This window comes from Mesocricetus auratus, unplaced genomic scaffold (genome assembly GCF_017639785.1).
Source record: "Mesocricetus auratus isolate SY011 unplaced genomic scaffold, BCM_Maur_2.0 Super-Scaffold_4256, whole genome shotgun sequence".
Classification (NCBI taxonomy): Eukaryota; Metazoa; Chordata; class Mammalia; order Rodentia; family Cricetidae; genus Mesocricetus; species Mesocricetus auratus.
The window spans coordinates 118,177,608-118,196,918 of record NW_024429182.1 but is presented as its reverse complement, the minus strand read 5'-3'; the positions used below and the strand labels follow the sequence as shown (position 1 = coordinate 118,196,918).

Sequence of the window (19,311 nt, the reverse complement as noted above, 5' to 3'; positions counted from 1 at the left end):
CCATGTCCCTTTCCAAACAAGTCAGAAATGCTTGGCTATCACAATACACACCCTACAAAAGGTAAGAGGAGTTCTAAGAGATGCAGACCACACAGCTGATTTCAGGAGCATTTGGAGGGAGAGACATTCTGAGTGTTTATGTCAAGCCACTCATGGTGCTAAAGGGCTTTCAATAAATTATCACATCACCTGGCTGAGAAGCCATGCATGGTGCTAAAGCATTTTCAATAAATTATCACATTACCTGGCTGAGACATAACATCATCTTGGCTTTGCAGGCAAGATAGTTAAGGCAGATTAAGAACTGGCTATTTGCACAGACGAGCTTCAGGACCAGCCCCAAACATCTAGCAAGAAACCCTGTTCTGATGGCATACATGCCATTTACCACTAGAGGCATGCCTGTAGGCTGAGCATGCGGCAGTGTGGAATGCCTGCCTAACAGGCACAAAGCCCTAGGCTGGATCCCCAGCACCACAATAAATAGAATACAGAAACAATGTAACAAGCTCTTACTAAAGTATACGAAAATAACACTGGTGGTTCAGCCTTCTGGGTTAGAGGTGCCTGCTCATCTAACCGCAGGCAGGCAGTTCAGACACCACACATTCCTAAATCCAGAAAGCGCACCCTGACCCTATGCCCATTCTAAGGCACCACTAGCTGCTCCTGAAGAGCCGGCCTCCCCCCCGGGGGACATCAGTTATCAGAGAAGTCATCAGGAGGCAAGGAGCAAGGAAAAGCAAGTGATTAGGAACCCGATCTTGATCAGAAAAGGTAAGTTCCCTGACCCTGTGCAAGAACAGCAGGCACCACCTAGTGTGGAAACAGATCACACTTCACAAGCTCACAAAGGCCTGGGCAGCTTACCCAGAAGTCTGTGTGAGAGGAAACCAGGCAGAGTGACACGTCTGTGACTGTCTGACACTGCATCTGAGTCGCCTGTGCTCTGTGGCAAGTGTGCCACATGCTTTGTATGCCAGCTTCTGGGGATGAGTGATGTCCCCAAACACCACACTCATCAGCCAAAGCCCCAACCCAAGAGGCAAGAAGACAGCATTCTCCTTGGGTACCGCCAGCTACCATGACTCTGATGCACATCAGGACCTGGCCATGTCCCTTCCATTGGTAGGCTAGAGAGAAGTCAGACTTTATTTCAAATGACTAGTTAAGAAGTAATTGATCCCCATCTAAATATAAACTTCCAAAATGAAGAGAGAGAAAGAAGATCTGTCCTTCCTATCAAATGGAAAGGGAAAAGTAAAATGGAAAACAGCTAAGAAGCTATATACCTAGGCTTTTCATGAGCCCAGAAACTTTCTCAGAACTCGGAATTTAGGTCAATTCATTTCTGCTGTTCTTACGTCACCAGAACATAATGCTTTAACTGGCTATGTACAAAGCCAGTTGTCCCCCAAGCAAAATCCAACACAATGACAGACACATTTAATTCTCAGAATTTCGTTTGGTGCATGGCGGTCCCTGTAAATGGGCATCAGCGCTGCTCCTGAGGTCCCAGCACTTGACTTGTGTGCACATGCCCACAGGCAGCTGCATCCATCAGAAGTCCAGAAGAAATCTCCTGACCTGAGCCAGGTACTTAGGCTGCAGATAGTCACCCAGCTCTTCCTTACTGGCCCACACGTGACGGGCCTTCTTCCCAGCCTGGGGGACATCTCCTGTGAGCAGCAGAGCTTTGAAGAAGAAGACTTTGACTCCAATGCCACTCTCTGTCCGAACTGCCTTGGGGAGTTTGAACTTGTAGTGTCCACAAGGTGCATTCCCTAGGAACTTGGCTTCCATGCTGTTTTCTGAAGAGAAAAGAAAGAACTGGAAGATTAGGAACAGCCATTTGCCTCTTCACCCAAAGCACAAGAGTCTCAGAGAAGACACTTCTAACCGAGCTAAAGGAGATCGCCATGAGGGTGGCAGTCCTGAAAGGAGCTCTGTCCATCTCCCCCCAGCCAAATGCTTTCTAGCCCAGGTGCCAGGCTGCCTCTGTGAGCCTACAAGTCCCCAGTGCAGTTAATGTTACCTAGGAGTCACAGCAGCTGGCTTCTGCATTCAGCCTTGTCACCAACTGCTGAAACAGGACAGAGAAACTTGGTATCTGTAGAGCCAAGCTCATCGCCTCTAAAGGGTCTCCAATTTGACCTTTAGGGGAGTGGGAATGAGGGAGCTTCCTGAAGTAAAGTCTCGTTTTTTTCTTCAAGATACTTAGATAGCTTAGACCCCTTCTATGTAGCCCAGGCCACAAAATAGTGGTCTCACTGCCTCAACATCTCAGGTACTGGGATCAGAGGCATGCATTGCCACACCCAAGACAGATCTGACTTCTACAATATGCAATCAAGTAGTAGTTAATGACCCAAATCTAACATTTCAAAGATGGCAAAATGGAGACTTACTAAACAACACCTGAAGAACAGTTAGCTAAACAGAAAAATGAAGTTGGGGCCCAACCTCAGTACTCACACCACAACTGATACTGTGACCCCGAGACTTAACAAACTTGACATTTTCATAAAAGGTTTCTTCACTTTGGATGATGCTTTCATGAACAATTTGTATTTTTTGAAATATAATGTATTTTCAAAATTTTCACTAAAATAGCAATATTGGAATTTTACATATCAAGAGGGGCCAGCCTTCTAAACAAACACACACACACACAAAAAAAAAACTGCGAGAACAAAATTATAAAATTGAGCAGGGTGTATTAGTGACACTCATGTTCCCAAAGCAACCAGTTCCTGGAAAGTAGAGGCAAGAAAATCAGTAGTTTGAGGTCATCTTCAGCTATACAGTAGGTTCAGCCTGGACTACATGAGATCCTGTCTCAAAGAACAAAAAGACTCAGAAAAATATTTTCAGCACATCCAACAAAGGAATGACATCTTCAGATGCCAAGAAGCACTTGGGAGCCAGGCAATGCAGCACATGCCTCTCATCTTCAGCACTGCAGAGGTGTAGCAAAGATGACTGCAAATTCAAGGCCAAAGTAGACTACTTAGTGAGTTCAAGGTCAACCTGGGCCACATGGTAAGATCCTATCCCATAAGAAATGGAATACAGGACTTAGGAGATGACTCAACGGGGGCAGGTATTCGCCACCAAGCATGATGACCTGAGTAAGATTAACGGGACCCACATAGTAGATAGAACCAACCCCAACAAGTTGTTTTCTGACCTCACACTCATGCCATTCATGTACATGACCACACACACCTTAAAAATTTTAACGAAAGGCCGGGCGGTGGTGGCGCACGCCTTTAATCCCAGCACTCGGGAGGCAGAGGCAGGCGGATCTCTGTGAGTTCGAGGCCAGGCTGGACCGACAGCCTCAAAAACAATACAGGGAAACCCTGTCTCGAAAAACCAAAAAAAAAAAAAAAAAAAAAAATTTAATGAAAAATAGTTATGTTATTGACTATGTACAGAAAATTTCTAAAAGTATGCGAGGGAAAAAACTGTCAGTGAGCATTACTACGTCAGAAGGAAAAAACACTTGTCATACTGCCCTTACTAGATACTGACAATCATTAAACACATGCATGAATTGGTGTTTTCAAGCTTAACAAAACATTACTAGCACCAGATGAACTTACATACAATGTTCGTTCACATGCTACACTAAGTGTCTGAGTGGGCATATGGGAGAGGGAACTATATTGGTATATTTCTTTATACTTTCCTCAACCCTCCAAACTTAACTGAATAAAGCATTATTTTTCTATAATCTGGAAAACACAGATTAAAATATTATCAAGTCAAAAATAAAAACATTTCACTGCAAACAAGAAGGAGGGATCTGGGGCTGGAGACGTGGCTCAGCGGTTAAGAGCACAACTGTCAATTCCTATGTGATGTTCAGAGACTGAGAGAAGCAAAGCCACACATTCCCCTGTACCTTGCTGCCTCTTTTGCTGGTTAAAGCGGCCCCTAGTGAGAAAGGATCAAGGGACATACAAACTTGACATTTTCTAGGAGCACTTATCCTGGTGGCACAGCCAATCAAGTGGCTAGGTGCCTACACTATTACCAAATCCACTTATCCCACACCAACAACATGCCTGGTACTGCTGAGAACTCATGAAGAGGAACAGAGTCTGTCCTGACCTTCAGCAAACTCAAAATTCTAGCTAGAAGGAAATGTGTAAATAAATCAGTATGGTGCACCGGCATGAGGGAAAGAACACATTCTCCTCTACAACATAAGCCGCCATGGAGCAGGCATAGTGCCCAATTCATCATGGGGACCCACTGCCAGAAAGGCCTGGAAAACAGCAGGCACAGAAAATGTTTGCTGCATAAACTGCTTGTACAAGCAAAGCTTGAAGATCTCTTGACCTGGAGTCAGAGTCTTCCTAAAGGAAGAGTGCACGCCCCATAGCAGAGAAGCGTGAAAGAAAACCCACTAATTCATGAAATACAAGGATGACAGATTAACTCACTAAGGGCTGCTGCAATTGGGACCAGGATAAGAACTGGTAGGCTATGTATGTGTGAGTACTCGAAAATCTATTGGAGAACACTTAAGAATTCTTTGCAAAGAAGTGACAAGGGATCTTATTCAGAAACCACATTGGAGAATATAAAACAAAAGAGAGGAGGACCTTTTTTGGCATTCCCATTATAGTGTTTCTCGACCATGCTAATTTTAATTTTGTTCTCTAGGTAATTTCTGGCAATGCGTAGAGCCTCCCCCCACCCCTTTTTTTTTGGTCACACTGTGGGTAGGTTTGGGAGTGGGAATGAAATATTGCTATTGGCAATTAGTGAGGAGAGGCCAAAGATGCCAAACCCCTTACAGTACACAGAAGAGCCTCTCAAAGAATCAGCTGGCCCCAAACACTAACAGTACCATAGTCTAACGAGAATTGAAGGGCATCACCACTAAAACTGTGAAAATAAAGACAAGATGATTTGGAACAGACCAGGTAAGACCCAAAGATACATACATCAGAATGAGGACAAGGATAATGCTGACGTTTCTAGTTGAATCAGTGAATAAACCATGGTACCAAAAAGCAGTGTTGGAAATATAGGTCAGTGGTAGACTGCTCACCTATCAATTACAAAGCCATATCTCAATCTCTAGTACTGAAAAACAAAACTTTTTATTTCCTAAGTGTAAGAATTCTGATTACTTAGCTTGGGCAGTCCAACAGGGCAAATAATCGTGTTGCCGGAGGTGGGGGTGAGGCAGCCCTGAAGTTGTGAGCATGGGAGAGCTGTCCCCATTATTCACCTGTCATGTGCATGGGTCGGGGAGAAATGCACCCCTCATCAGCGCCTGAGGCAGGTGGGACAGCAGGCCCTGAGATCAAAAGGGTAGGAGAGCTGTTCCTGCCCCATGCCAGCTGCAACACTAGGGACAGCAGGCCCTGCACCTCCAGTGGGCAGCTCAATAAAGCCAACCTCATTGGCAGAGGTGGGGGTGAGCCAGCCTCAATATTGTGAGCACGGAAGAGCTGTCCCCATCACTTACCTGTCATGTGGTACCACGGGCAGGGAAGAGCTGCACTCCCCCATCAATGCCTGAGGCAGGTGGGAGAGCTGGCCCTCAAGTCCTAAGAACGGGAGAACTAGCCCTGCCCTCACCAGCTGCAGCACTAGGGAGAGCGGCCCCTACACCTCCACTGGGCAACAGAGGAGAGCTGGCCCTGAAGGTGTGAGTGTGGGAGATCCCACCCCAAAGACGTAAAAGCAGCTAAACTTGTCCTGTCCCTTGCACGTAGCTTCAAGGGGTGTTTCACCAGAGCAATGCAGAACTCAAGGGGTGTTTCACCAGGGCAATGCAGAACCCACCCTAGTGGTGAGGACAAGGGGGAGCTGACAGGCTGACCAACCCTGCAACTACCCAGACCCAGGGTTATGTGTAGGCCCACCCCAACAGTGATATACCGGAACATATAAAGGGACCAGTTCTGCAGACCCAAAGCTGCAGGATTTCCACAACACAAGGCAACAGCAGGACAGCAAGGAGTTCCAGTGAGGGTCCAGCTTCAATAGTGTAGAAACCAGAGGCCTGAAACCAGACCAATGACTCTTTGCAGTGAACACTTACAAGTAAAGATAAACGGATAAAAGAGTTTACTGCATGACTCACGGTGTCAACTACAGCTTTCATGACGAGATTGCTTTTCCTTCTCTTTTTAATGATTTTTTCTCTTTAATTTAATTTAATTGGGGCGGTTGCAAGGGCAGAGAGTGGATACGAAGGGACAGGGAAATGAATGGGATGGAGATGCATGACATGAGAAACACAAATAATAAATAAAAGGGAGAAAAATTCTGATTAATGTAACTGTAGCTAAGTGGTTAAGACTATGAACTAGAAATCCGTCCCCCAGCACAAGAATAAACTTGCCAACTATGGATTGGGTATTGTGGCGCAAACATATAATCCCAACACTCAGGAGCTGAAGGCAAGAGGATCAGAAGTTCAAGGTCATCCACAAGTACTACTAAAGCAAGTTCAAGGCCACCCTGAGCTATAAAGAAAGAAAGAGAAGGGGGAAGAGGAAAAAGAAAAGGAGGAGAAGAAAGGGAGAGGGGAGGGCTAAGACTAGTGTTTAATGTACTAAAATCTCAATACATTAAGTTAAAGCACTCACAGGTTCTAAGGGAAAATCTTGCCAGAATTTTGTTTGTTTGGTTTTTGGTTTGTTGTTGTTGTTTTTTTTTTGGGGGGGGGGGGTGACAGGGTTTCTATATGTAGTTCTGGCTGTCCTTGAACTCACAGAGACCCCCACTTCTGCTTCCTAAGTGCTGGGAATTTTACTCATCCATGTCCATTAAATTTCTCACTCTCTATCCTTATGCCCAATCTCAGTCAACCTGAAATGAATCTGGAGGGTTCCAAAGTTAAAGAAGTTACCTGAGAGCGTGGCCAGGATTCGCTCAGCTGTCCCTCGCAGGGTCTCCCCGGGCTGCCACTCTACTTGAGGGAGCATCCAAAACTCCTGATCCCCAAGCTTCTCTCTGACTAGGAGGACAAGGTTTCTGTCCAGTTTACGATTCAACGAGGATCGGTCATTTTTTTTATCAGCTTCTACAAAAGAGATGATCAGAACAGAGAGGGAAAATTAAAAAATAAAAAAGACTGTGATCTAAACTCAGGATTTTTAGTTTTAGAACCTTCCTTTAGGGACAACCTCAAGCACTATCCTCTAAGAACTTATAGCCAAAGTAGAACCCTAACAAAAACTGAAAGGTAAGGACTAGAACCAGAGCTGAACTTCTCTCAAGAGAACAGAAGAGAAGCAATGCCTGTAACAATCGAGGCAGTTCACTTCCCTTACGAGCATGAGGCTCTGGGTTCCATCTTCAGCAACACATACATACAGTTCAAAACATATAAACAAGCAAAAACCTGCGCCACTGGGTTTGACACTGTTACTGAGATCTAACTAACCCCTACTGTCACTGTCCTTTAGTCATTATCCTTGAAACAAGGACAATAGGGCTCAACCCCAGCTTTCAAAGTGACTTCTAATAAAACAGGTATTAGGGAGAAAAGACTTAATTCCTCCCAGTCTCTGATCTAGAGTAGAGGTAAAACTCAAACAATAAATTGTAAGCTTTAACAGAAAGAGAAAGACACTTTAGGCCCCTCCTCCGAAAGCAGCTTAAGTCTTTTTTAAAAATTGTGTTTGGGGGGAGTAAGGAAGAGGGGTAAATGCTATTTTCCTGAAAACTGTTTCTTAAAGCTGCTTGTTATTGAATTGCAAAGCAGGAGTGAGGCAACTGTCCTTCATTTGGAAACCAGAACGCCCCACTTTCCCTTGCTTGGGGTTGGCCTAGGAGGTCACAAACCTGTAACTCGAGCTCCAGGTTTGAACTGCAGGAATGCCTGCTCCCACGCATCCTCTAAGTCTTGTACAAGTGTGATGCCCTGATCATCTTGGTCCTCATCAAAAAGGTCAGCTTTCTTCTTAGCCAGTCGCTTCGCTTCCTCCAGAGCACGAAGCTCGTGGTCTGAATACAGACTTCTCTCTGTCTCCACCTGGGGAATTTAAAAGGAAGAGGAGAGGAAAAAACAAAGCTACCACACTCTAGACAGACAGGCTTAGAAGCACATCACTTAATACACTCCGGAAATATATTCAAAACATTATACAGATGCAAAGAAGAAGAAAAAAGGCCCGCTGGACTGTAAACTTGAGTGAAATTTGCCAAAATGTCAGAATGTGATTAAAAGACCAAGACTGCCAGAGGGAGAAGAGGGTGGCAAGGCACTGCGGACCCTTTCCCACACTCTAGGTCTGCTCACGTCTCTTCAAGCACTCTCCTGCCTTGAAAACACTACAACATCCCTTCACTTACATTAACTCCCCTCACACTATTTCTCCCAGGTTTTTAGTCACCCTTCTGATTTCAACTTAAATACCACTTTCTCAGAAAGCCATCCTGGATACTTCTCATGAAAACTCTTCTAGTATTGTGTTTTCTTTTACAGCACTTAGCAAAGCCTGTACTTAGCCATATGACTGGTTACTGACTGCACCCCTAATTCCAGCGCAGGAAATTCTCTGGGAACCAGAGTTATGTGCCTGTCTTACCCGCGGCTGTATATCTATCACTTTACAAATGATACACAGTATGAGCTACCTGTAAATTGGGGGGGGGGGGGGGAGACAGATTACTAGTGGTCAAGGGGATGAATTAATTGAGCAAAAAGCACCGAAAAGAGTTCACATTAGTATTCCCAAGACAAAAGTCCCTCGGAGTCTAGGGGCAGGTAAGGTCTTTCATCACCATGTTCAGAGACTTAACACCCTGACAGAAACTACACTTGGTTTTTTTCGGTCCGTATTTCCTCATTTGCCCTTGACAGAAATTGCTCCCTGCGGGTTTTTTTTTTTTTTTTAAGTAAGCATTGCCTCGTGCATCTTAAGTATACGCCCACTGCTTCCGAGACTTTCTTCCTAACACTAATCACACCACAAAGATTTTGCTGTAATCTGTCAGCCCCTAAATTACAGGAAGTGAGTGATTACCATTCACCAACCGGTCCCTACCGTGCTGAATGTACAAGAAGGAAACTATCCACACAGAGTGCCCAAGCGAAAAGAAGCCAATTCAACTAAACTCTGGTGAACGCCTGCTACATGCCAACCCAACCCAGTAAGGTAACTTCCATCTTGCAGATGTCACTAAAGATCGAGAGGTGACATGATCTGCTCAAGGTCACACAGAGTCACCACGCAATCAAGGCCCACTTGGCACTGCGGCTTCCCTCTGCCGCACCTCGAAGCCCGCGCCCGCCTTACCTTCTGTAGCAGATCCGCCATCTCTTCCTGCAATGGGGTGAGCGGCTTGGTGATCAGCGGTGGCCGCTGCAGACACAAGGCGCCCCACAAGCGCCATGGAGACTGGCTGCCTGAGGGCGCAGCCTCAAGGGACAGGCCGCGAGAACGCGGGCTAGCTGCCCAGAGACTGCCGAGACGCCGCCAGCCTCGCGTCGCCCCTAACACAGTACGCCTCACGGGCGCCGCCATCTTTCTGCCTTCCCACAAGGTACCGCGGCCCCCGGCGGGGCCCTCAGCCAACCCTACGTTCCCATGAGGCAACGCGGGCCGGCGAGGGGGCGGGGCCACCTATGAGAACGAACCATTGCAATTGGGAGAGGGAGGTGAAATTTTCGTATTAGACCATTAAAAGGGGAGAGAGTCCCATATAGATGATTGTATAGAGCATTTAGACTTGAACAAAAATACTTAAAGAGCCCCTGAAGAGCAATCATGTGATTTCCCTTCTGTGTGCTCCCCCACGGATGCTCATGGTGCTGACTCTGGCCAGCCCGGGCTCCACCGACGGGAGCTGAATTGAGTCAATTTCAGTCATGCAGGTTGTAAGAAACACGGGAGCGTGGCTCCTGCGGTCTGGACCTGGGTTAACCAGGTAAGGGTTGCCCTTGCGAGCCCACGGCCACTCTCGAGCCTGCCCGCGTGCCTTCCAGCCCTATGTGCCACTTGAAGCCCTAAAGGATCGTTAAGTCAGTCCTTCACCGAGCTCTCCTTTGCAGGCTTGTGGCCATTACTCCGGCTCAGACTATCCACACCGGAGCCCCGAAGTTAGAAGACGCGGCTGCCAAGCAGGAAGTTGAAAAGGAAGCGGCTCCGAGCCGCTTCAGGTGAGGGCTAAGTGGGTGCAGTCCTCTGGACACTTGTATCCTGTGGCTTCTCCCCGTCACGCTCCAGAGTCATGGACAAAGTGAATTCCTGATGGCCATTCGCCATCTGTGGGAGTTTATGAAAATCAGTCTTTGAGTTGCCATGCTCTCAAAGTGCCGATAATGCTTAGAGGGGTTGTGGGTGAAGACAGGCGCGAACTGGCATAAAAGTGGCTGTTGAGTTGGCAACTGTTGGCTGAGCGGCAGACATAGAGATGTACCAGTTTTCTTGTGAGGTTGATAGGCTTTAGGTCCGACCAGCAACTTTCTCTTCCACCAACACAAAATGACTTAAGAAACGACACTAACTGCACGTCTTAGAGTTGGCCAAAGGTCCAGCATTAGTTTTGTGCCTAGCCCTGGGAAGTGGGGTCCCACTAGCATAATTACTTCATATGCAGGCTGCATGTGTGTCCACCTAACTTCACAGCTATTTAACAGTTGCTGAAAATCTGCTTACTACCTGTTGCATATCATAGGTACTGGAAATACAAAAGATTTATTTCACCCCTGAAGTAGTGCCCAAGGAAGGCATAGACGCAGATGTTTTAACCATAATCTGATGAGGAAAAATAGTGGTAAGAATGCTGGACATTTAAAAGAGTAAGGCACTCCTAGGGAAGTCAGATAAGACTTAAGGTACCCTGGAGTGCAGAAGTGAAGTGAATAGAAATTCAGCTGGGTAAGATCAGAGAGGCATCATTACAGGCAAAGGCAACAGGCTGGAGAGGCAGGCTGTCAGAGAGAACATGGTATGCGATGCTTCTAGAAGGATATGAGTGGTGAAGGACTTCCCTGTGGCCCAGGAGCTTTTACACTTTACCAGCTGCAGGCAGTGAGGAGCAGCTGATGGAATTTAATCCATGACTGTTATCGTCATTGGCTTGGCAATGCCAGGCACTATTGGGATTGTTAGCCTTACATCCCTGTTCCAATAGTAAAGGCTCTATCCAAGCAGGCAACCTTTGGGAGGAGCTGATGCCATTTGATTTATTCTCTTTAAATGGTCTTGCTGTGCAGCCCGGGTTAGCCTCAGATTCATAATCCTCTTACCTTGGCCTCATGAGTGGATTACAAAAGTATACCCCAGTCCCTGCAATCTTGCTTACTCTTCAGAGAGTCTTTGCCCACTGCACTGATGTTAAGCTACAGGGAGCAAGGATGGAAGCTGAGAGAAGACTTGAAAGCAGTTGCAAAGCAATAAAACTAGTCTAGGTAAAAATGATGGTGTCTGGACCCAGGTGGAATTTGATCCATTTTGCTGGAGTAGCCGTTGGTTTGGGTGTTTTGAGACAGAGTCTTGCTGTGTAACCTAGGCTGGCCTGGAATGTGCAGCAGTTCCCCCTACCTTAGTCTCCGGAGTGCTTGGGATTACAGGCCTTCGTCAACACCCAGCGAAGGGTCTTATATGTAAAATGTGAGAAGAGAGGTATGAAGGCTTAAGTCTGGGCACTAAACAACAAGCAACTGAAAATACGAAGTTGTTATATAGTGAGATGGCAGAGGCTGATGGAGTTTGCATCTGTGTGGTTAAGTTTGAGATGCCTTATACTTGCTTTAAAATGGCTTTGTGCAGCTGTATGTAATAAAAGAAGAAAATGCGAGGCGTCTAGCATCGGAGTAGAAGTGTAATATAGACAGATTTGAGGAAGGAAGAACCAGCGGGGGAAAAAAAAGAGAGCCTCCCCAGGACAGGTGGCAAGAAAGCCAGACAAGATGTTCTTCCTAGTGTGGTACAAAGTAAGGAATTCAGCTGTGTTCAGCACTGCAGAAAAGATGGGTTCACAGAAAGAGAGCATGATTGCTCATTGGGTATAACAGTGTGGAGTGGTTGGTGACCTTGACCACAGCTTTTCTGACGGAGAGGTCGGAAATAACTTCTAATTGGAGTGGGTTGGTTTCAAAGCGGATAAACAAGTATTGTCATTCCTGTAAGGGGGCTTTGCTGGAAGGGAGAATAGAGAAGCTCCTTGGGAGCTTGGGGTATAAAAGGTGGGGGTTATTCTTTGTTGTTGTTCTTCTTGTTTTGATTTATGTTTATGACATGACAGTATGTTTTGCTCCTGGGAACCAGGGGGAAGACCGAATCTGAAGTGGGAACACTGCAGGAACAGTGTCCTTGTGGGGCTAATATACAACTGGAACATTGTGACAGAGTCCTCTAAGGCCATGGGCACAGGTGCTTGATGGTAGAAGCTGGAAGAAAGTCTAATTGATTCTATTTCTCCGTAGCGGTCCTCAGCTGGCCCCGAGGAAACAGGAAGGGGTTGGATGCTTATGGAGACAAAGGGAAAGGTAGAAGAGGCATCCTGGAGAATGGAAGGATAATTGAACTGAGAATGGCTGTCAGGCATCTTGAGAGCCTGCTTGAGGCTGGAAAGTCATTAAAATGAAACAGTGGTCCTTGGTAGAGACTTTTAGCAGTGTCTAAAACCTCTAGTGGTCATAAATTAGGAGATAGAACCTAGTGAATTAAAGCCAGGAATGCTACCAAGCTCCCTGCTGTTCACAGGACAGCCTCCTACAGCAGCATTTTATCCCAAAGGGCAGTCAAAGGTCCTGGTCGGCCATGCAGTGTTCGCACAGCCTCAGATTGTCCAGAGAGGTGGATTTAATAAAGGCCAGGAGAAAGTGATGAAGTAAGAGGGTAATCGACAGTAGGCTTTAGTCCAGGTAAAGTGCCTGAGGTATGTGGAGTGACAGAGATCTGATGGGCTCATCAGAGTGCTCGCCCTGAAGATATCGAGACAAACATGGGGGTGGTAGCCAAGGGATGCTTGAAGTCAAGGTTACAATGCATGTGCTGTCAATGGTAATGGCTGACTGTGACCCCAAGAAGTACAGAGGCAAGGAAGGACAGAGGACAGATGATGATTGAAGGAGACAAGGTTAGAAATTAAAGTGAAGAACTTTTGGAGCTCTTGCTGAAATCAACAGCAGTTATATAGAAGTAGTGCCGGATGGGGGGATGGCTCAGTGGTGAAGAACACTAGCTGGTCTTTCAGAGGTCCTGAGTTCAATTCCCAACAGCCACATGTTGTAATGAGATCTGGTACCCTCCTCTAGCTTGCAGGCAGAATAAATAAATAAATCTTAGAAAAGAAGAAGTAGTAGTAGTGCCAGAGGACACTGAACCCCACCTATGGATTTTGCAGTTTATTTCCATTTTTAAACAACTTTTTTCTAAAGATTTATTTATTTATTATGAATACAACATTCTGATGTATTTCTGCACATCAGAAGAGGACACCAGATCTCATCATAGATGACTGTGAGCCACCATGTGGTTGCTGGGAATTGAACTCAGGACCTCTGGAAAAACAAGCCAGTGCTCTTAACCTCTGAGCCATCTCTCCAGCCCCTAAACAACTTCTTTTTTAATTAAAAACAGTTATATCGTCCCTCCCATTTCCTCCTTCTAACCCCTCCCTTATGTCCCCATTTTTCTCTCTCAAATTTATGGCCTGTTGTTGTTGGGGGAGATATTCCTCGTAAAGATAACCTGATCAATTATGGAATGTGACTTCAGGCCTGACCACTGGGTATTGGATTACCCATCGGATGCTGGTTCTTCCATTCTCAGCATTCTGTAGTTGCTTGTATTTGCATTTTTAAAGATCATGCCATTAAGCCAGGCATGGTGGTGTACACCTTTGATCCCAGTACAGTATAGACAGAGGCAGGCAGATCCCTGTGGTTGAGGACAGCCTGGTCTGCATTATAAATCAGGTCAGCCAGAACTATGTATTGAGACCCAGTTTCAAAAAAAAAAAACACCAATTAGGGAATGAACTGCCACCCCAGACTAGTTCTAGAAAGCTCTGTCTCTGTGTTGTAGGGCCTTCCTCAGATGAGCCATTGCTCATTATACCTTCTACCTGGGACAGTATTGCTTTGTTTTGTTTTGAAACTGACTCTTGCTATGTATCCCAGGATGACCAAGAACTCTGTCATCATAGCTGGTCTTATGGTGACAGACCCTCCTGACTGGGATTATGGGCATGCACTACCATGCCCAACTGAACCGGAGAAGTGTAGAAGCCTGATCTTGGCCATGCCCTAGATTAAATGGCTGGAGCTCCTGGTTTCAGAATCTTGCTATATAAAGGGGATTGTATCAGTTTTACTCAGACTTGTATTTGCTCACTTCCAAGTCAACATAGGGAACAAAAAAAAAAAAGAGTGGGGAAATGGTCATTGAAACAGTAATGTTGTCCACAGGACTAAGACACTTTCCCTGTTAGTACAGAAACTGGTAGGCCAGCCACCTACAGAGGCTGCACGTCATCGCTAAATCAGGCCCACAGGAAAGAATGCACTGTGCTGAGCTTTTGAAAACATCCCTAGAGAAGCAGATGGGGCTGGGGGTGCTTGAATGGTAGCGTATTTTCTAAAAACGATTTCAGCATTGTAGAAATATGGCGTGGGTGTGTGGGTACAAATCTGAGTCTGGTTTAGGTGTGTAGGCATAATGAAACAGCAGGTTTACTCCCATCGGAAATGCTGAATGGCAGTCACGTGTGTGTTCTAATTGTTAAAAAGCAAAGCTCAGGCCCAAGACCAATCTCCTCAGTCTAAAACCTGACCTCCATTGCTGGCCCTGTGTCTAAATGAAGAATATGGTCCCAGGGAAACTCAACAAGCAAATCAGACTAAGACTAAAAGACCCTGAACGCAGCACAGCGACAAGGCTAGTGTTCCCAGCCCTGAAACACTGGGTGTCCAGAAGGGATGGGAAGGAACAGTGCAGAGAGCCCTCTCCAGAGCCCGAGGCTCTTAGTTTTCATTCTGGTTTATCTTAGTTAGGGTTTTTATTGTCGTGAAGAGAGAAGTCCTTTAAGGAACTCTGAGAAGGAAAACATTTAATTGTGGGGACTCACTACTAGTTTCAGAGGCTCAGTCTATTATCGTCATGGTGAGGAGCATGGGGGCATGTAAGCAGATCCGGTGCTGGAGGAATAGCTGAGACTTACATCTTGCAGGCAGCAGGAAGTCCACTAAGACAATGGGCGCTATTCTGAGCATAGGAAGCCTCAAAGTACAACCCCACAGTGACACACTTCCTCCAACAAAACCACACCTAATAGTGCTCCTCCCTGTGAGATTATGGGGACCTTTTACATTCAAACTACCACAGGGTTTGTCTGAGCTATTTGATTTGGTGTGTGGGGTGGGTGTTTGGGAGGTTTGAGACCTTTGGGGCAGGGGGTGTTGCAGGGACTGAGTATTACAGTATATCCTAAGCTGCATGTATGTATCTCTGGTTGGCCCAGGTGGGTTCGGTTTTTCATCCTGTCCTCCCTCCCACTTGAACGCTTCCCCCACAACCACCACGCCATGCTTGGATCACAAACATACATCGCTATACTCAACTTTTTTATTTCATTTTTAAGCATGTATGTATTTCTTTTGATTTAAAGAACAATCGGGAAATTAAACCAAATGTTTCTTCTGATTGCAGCATTTACCCTCCAGCTCCTGGACAGGAAAGCTCTCTGCGGTGGGCAGGGATGAGATTTGAGGAGGTCCCAGTTGCACACATTAAAGCAACCCACAACAAGTAAGAAAGGGGTTGCGTGCATGCGTGCGTGAGTGCCCTGTCAGCTGCTTCTGCCTTAGCCGTTCTTAGAGTAGAAGTCGGGGTGTCAGATGCTAGCTTCATCTTCTTTCTTTATAATGTTTACTTAAGTTTCATAAAAATATCAAATGAATTTAGTACATTGTAATTTTAAGATTTTTCTGCCTTCCTTGGGATTCCTATGCAAGCATTAGAAGGACTGTATTATTAGGAAATGGTCCTGTTGTGAGAGATACATTATTGATTGGTAAACTAACCAGAATATAAACTTTCGACAAACACAGGCCCTTGCCTAAGGTCCTGTGCACTGCCCCTTCCCTTGCAGGGAAGTATAATGGTGAACGATGGCAACTCAACTAGAGCCCTTGTATGCTGTACACACGCGTGTCAAGCAGGCTCCCAGCTACAAAAGCATGGGGGCGTTGGTGACAACAGGCCACACCCCACTTGGAAGTGTGATCTGTGTTTGGTCACAGCCTGCCTGCCACACAGCTGGAGTACAGCACCAGAGGTGCTACAGGGTCCACAGCAGTGTTTCCCTTCTCCTCCTGAGCTAATGCAGACATGAACTCTATGCTTTCTTTTTGTTGTTGTGTCTGTGACCTTTTCAATCCTCACTGCATCAGAATGTTTCTGTCCAGTGTATATAAGAAGCCTTTGGAGCGGATGACAGCCATGACGAAACCACAAGCCGTCAGGGCTAACCCAGCAGGTCTCCTGTACGCATCTCCACTTCCCCCTCCCATGAGCACCCAGAAAGCTCTGCAGAAAGTGGGGTGATGGTAACCAAGGGGAGACAGGAAGCACCCCTTAGGATTTTCTTAAAGTCATTCTTAATTACAATTTAACCCTTACAGAGCAAATTAGAAAAAAACAAAATAGAGTGTCATAAGCATTTAAATTATCCAGTGTAATAATATTGTCATGACAGATGGTTTTGTGGGGTTTTTTTAATGTGTCTTCGTGTTTTAGAGATAGACACTGAAATGATAGATCTTAGATTCTCTTCAAAACAGTCCACTGATGCTGGGTTGGGGACAGGGTTTAGAGGTGACACTGTATTGGATGTGAGTTGGTTATTGTTGGAGCAGAGAGAGGTGACAGGTCTCTGGACATCCATTCATATACTTTTAAGATTTATTTATTATTTATACACTGTTTTGCCTGCATGTGTGCCTGCATGCCAGAAAAGGGCTCCAGATTTCATTACTATGGTTGTGAGTGTGGTTGCTGGGAATTGAACCTCTGGAAGACCAGCTAGTGTTCTGAACTACTGAGCCGTCTCTCCAGCCTTCATATACTTTTTAAAACAACTTTATTATATTTTTACTTATTTGTTGGGGGTAGAGCTCAGAGAACATTTTGCACAAATTAGTTCTCTCCTGTTGCCATGTGGGTACACCTGTAACCATTAAGCCATCCCTCACATACTGTTCTTTTCTTTGTTATAGTGGAAGATACTTGGGACTTTCCAATGCTGTCTTTTTTTTTTTAACAATTGCCTAATGTGAAACATCTAGGTTTTTATAAAACACCAGACAAGGATGTTAACCTCCAACATGACCTCTGCCTTGGGGAAGGCTTAAGGCAGAAGTGTGTTCTTATTTGTTGGTCTCCCTTTAACATAGGGGAGGGAGCTGGTGTCCTCCTTTTCTTTCTCAGTTGGACTCCTAAGGACTGTAGCAAGCTCCCTCCTTTCCCTGAGCAGTAAGTAATAAAGCTATATGCCTCTTTTTCCAAGCACACAGATCCAGGTAGTGTCTGCCACTAACGTGTCCCTGGCCCGGGCCTCCTGTGGCACAGAAGGCTTTCGCAATGCTAAGAAGGGCACCGGCATCGCAGCACAGACAGCAGGCATCGCGGCAGCGGCAGTAAGTACCTGACCACATTGTTGGGTGTTCCCTGTGGCTGATGGTGGAGAGTTATCATTAAACCAGATTCAGAAGTAGGGAGCTCTTTGAAAGAGTTGTGGGTATTTTCCAGGACCCATAATGAATGTGTTTACAATCTGGATGCATACTTAACTCTAAAGATACTAAATCCCACTTTAGAAGAGGGCATTCAGGTTCCGCCTCCTTAAGTCTGCATTTGGAGAAAGATCGGGCAATATCTAGAAGTGTCCATTAGGTGGCAGTGCAGTTCTGCCACCTTAGTTCCTTGGCTCGGTGTTTGCCAGACTTTTCCCATGTCTATCTCCACTACCAGCATCAGTGCTTTGCTTTTTCTGTGTCTTCTGCCTCCGTGTTCACTTCTGTTGTTGCCATCACCCCACGTCTCCCGGAGACCATAACCAGAGATTGGGATGCAGCCCTCCTTTTCAGGGCCACTGACCACTTGTTTCTCTCCAGAAAGCCACAGGAAAGGGAGTGACCCACATCAGAGTTGTAGTGAAAGGCATGGGACCAGGACGCTGGGTAAGTAACTAGGGTTCTCCACAGCGTGTGTGCACGTTCTTTAGAGCCAGAGAGTTTAATGTCCTCTTAGTGAATGTCCCTTAGTTCCTCTCTGTTCCTACAATCAGCCAAGACCCTCAGAGCAAGCCTAGATCGTGTTGTTTATCTCCACTTCTTGAGTGCCTGTGGTCGCTGGGGGACCATCACAGACACCCTCAGCACAGACTAGCGGGGGCAATGGAGAAGAGCAGACCAGGGTGCTGGGGGCCGTCGGGGATCCGGCGACAGTGGGGCTAGGAGGCGACATCTCTCCGACTTTACAAGAATGAGGCATTGGGGTGTGAGTGTGTGTATCCGGGAGAGGAAGATGCTTGTGTAAGGCTGCTGGAGAGCAGGGGTCAAGCCTCTTCTCAGATGGTAAAGCACAACGTGGAGAGCAGGGGCTGGAATTGTAGATTATCAGCCGGTGACCTGCCCTCCCTCTTGGACCCCTATCCGGAGATGCTGGGTCATCATCATTTTGGAGACCGTGCCATTCGCCTGTTCTGATCCTTCCAGTCTGCCATCAAAGGACTGACCATGGGGGGTCTGGAAGTGATCTCAGTCACCGACAACACCCCTGTCCCACACAACGGCTGCCGGCCCCGGAAGGCTCGAAGACTGTGATGGGAAGGAAGCTTGCACTTGAGCCTGACCTAAAGTCCGGACTCCAGATGGATCCTGAGGACGCCCACTGTAGGAGCTGCTGGAGCTGGCAGCGCTCAACCCTCTGCAGGGGACATTGCGTCTGCTTGCACCTGGAGCTGGAAGTGCCCTTGAGGCTCGCCTCTCTTGGACAGGAGGGAGTGGGAGCTGCCAGCACAGCTGCCGCTCTGCTCTGAGAATAAAAGGCTATTCTCTGTGGTGGCTGTCAGTTTTTGTTCCCAGTGTTAGACTTGCGAAAGATTGTGAGTGTGCTTGTAACCCGGGCTGGAAGGGCTACAGTGTAAAAGGGGCTGCAGTCCACTGTGCCCCCTCTTTTCACACTGCCTTTATAGCCTCTTAACCAAGGTGCCCAGATCTTGTCACAGCCAACAACTGAGCGTGTAACCCAGGTGAGTGAGAGGTCTCCCCGCTCTGGAGTCTGTTAGATTTCACAGGTGGTAGGGAAGCTTGAGGTT

At 46.4% G+C, this 19,311-nt stretch overlaps 2 protein-coding genes across 2 annotated transcripts; one reads left to right on the top strand and one right to left on the bottom strand.

The window, feature by feature from the left end:
• Positions 1-1,129: 1,129 nt before the first annotated feature.
• On the bottom strand, positions 1,130-9,529 carry Mrpl46 (mitochondrial ribosomal protein L46). The gene is made up of 4 exons (XM_005139324.4): positions 9,279-9,529; positions 7,822-8,011; positions 6,884-7,057; positions 1,130-1,811 (listed from the first exon to the last, which is right to left on the bottom strand). Exons 1-4 carry the CDS (start codon positions 9,504-9,506, stop codon positions 1,561-1,563), a joined length of 843 nt encoding a protein of 280 aa, XP_005139381.2. The 5' UTR covers positions 9,507-9,529; the 3' UTR covers positions 1,130-1,560.
• A 158-nt stretch (positions 9,530-9,687) lies between these two features.
• Mrps11 (mitochondrial ribosomal protein S11) lies at positions 9,688-19,054 on the top strand. Its single transcript, XM_005077778.4, has 6 exons — positions 9,688-9,909; positions 10,034-10,141; positions 15,642-15,740; positions 17,500-17,629; positions 18,107-18,172; positions 18,710-19,054. Exons 1-6 carry the CDS (start codon positions 9,851-9,853, stop codon positions 18,815-18,817), a joined length of 570 nt encoding a protein of 189 aa, XP_005077835.1. The 5' UTR covers positions 9,688-9,850; the 3' UTR covers positions 18,818-19,054.
• Positions 19,055-19,311: the final 257 nt, after the last annotated feature.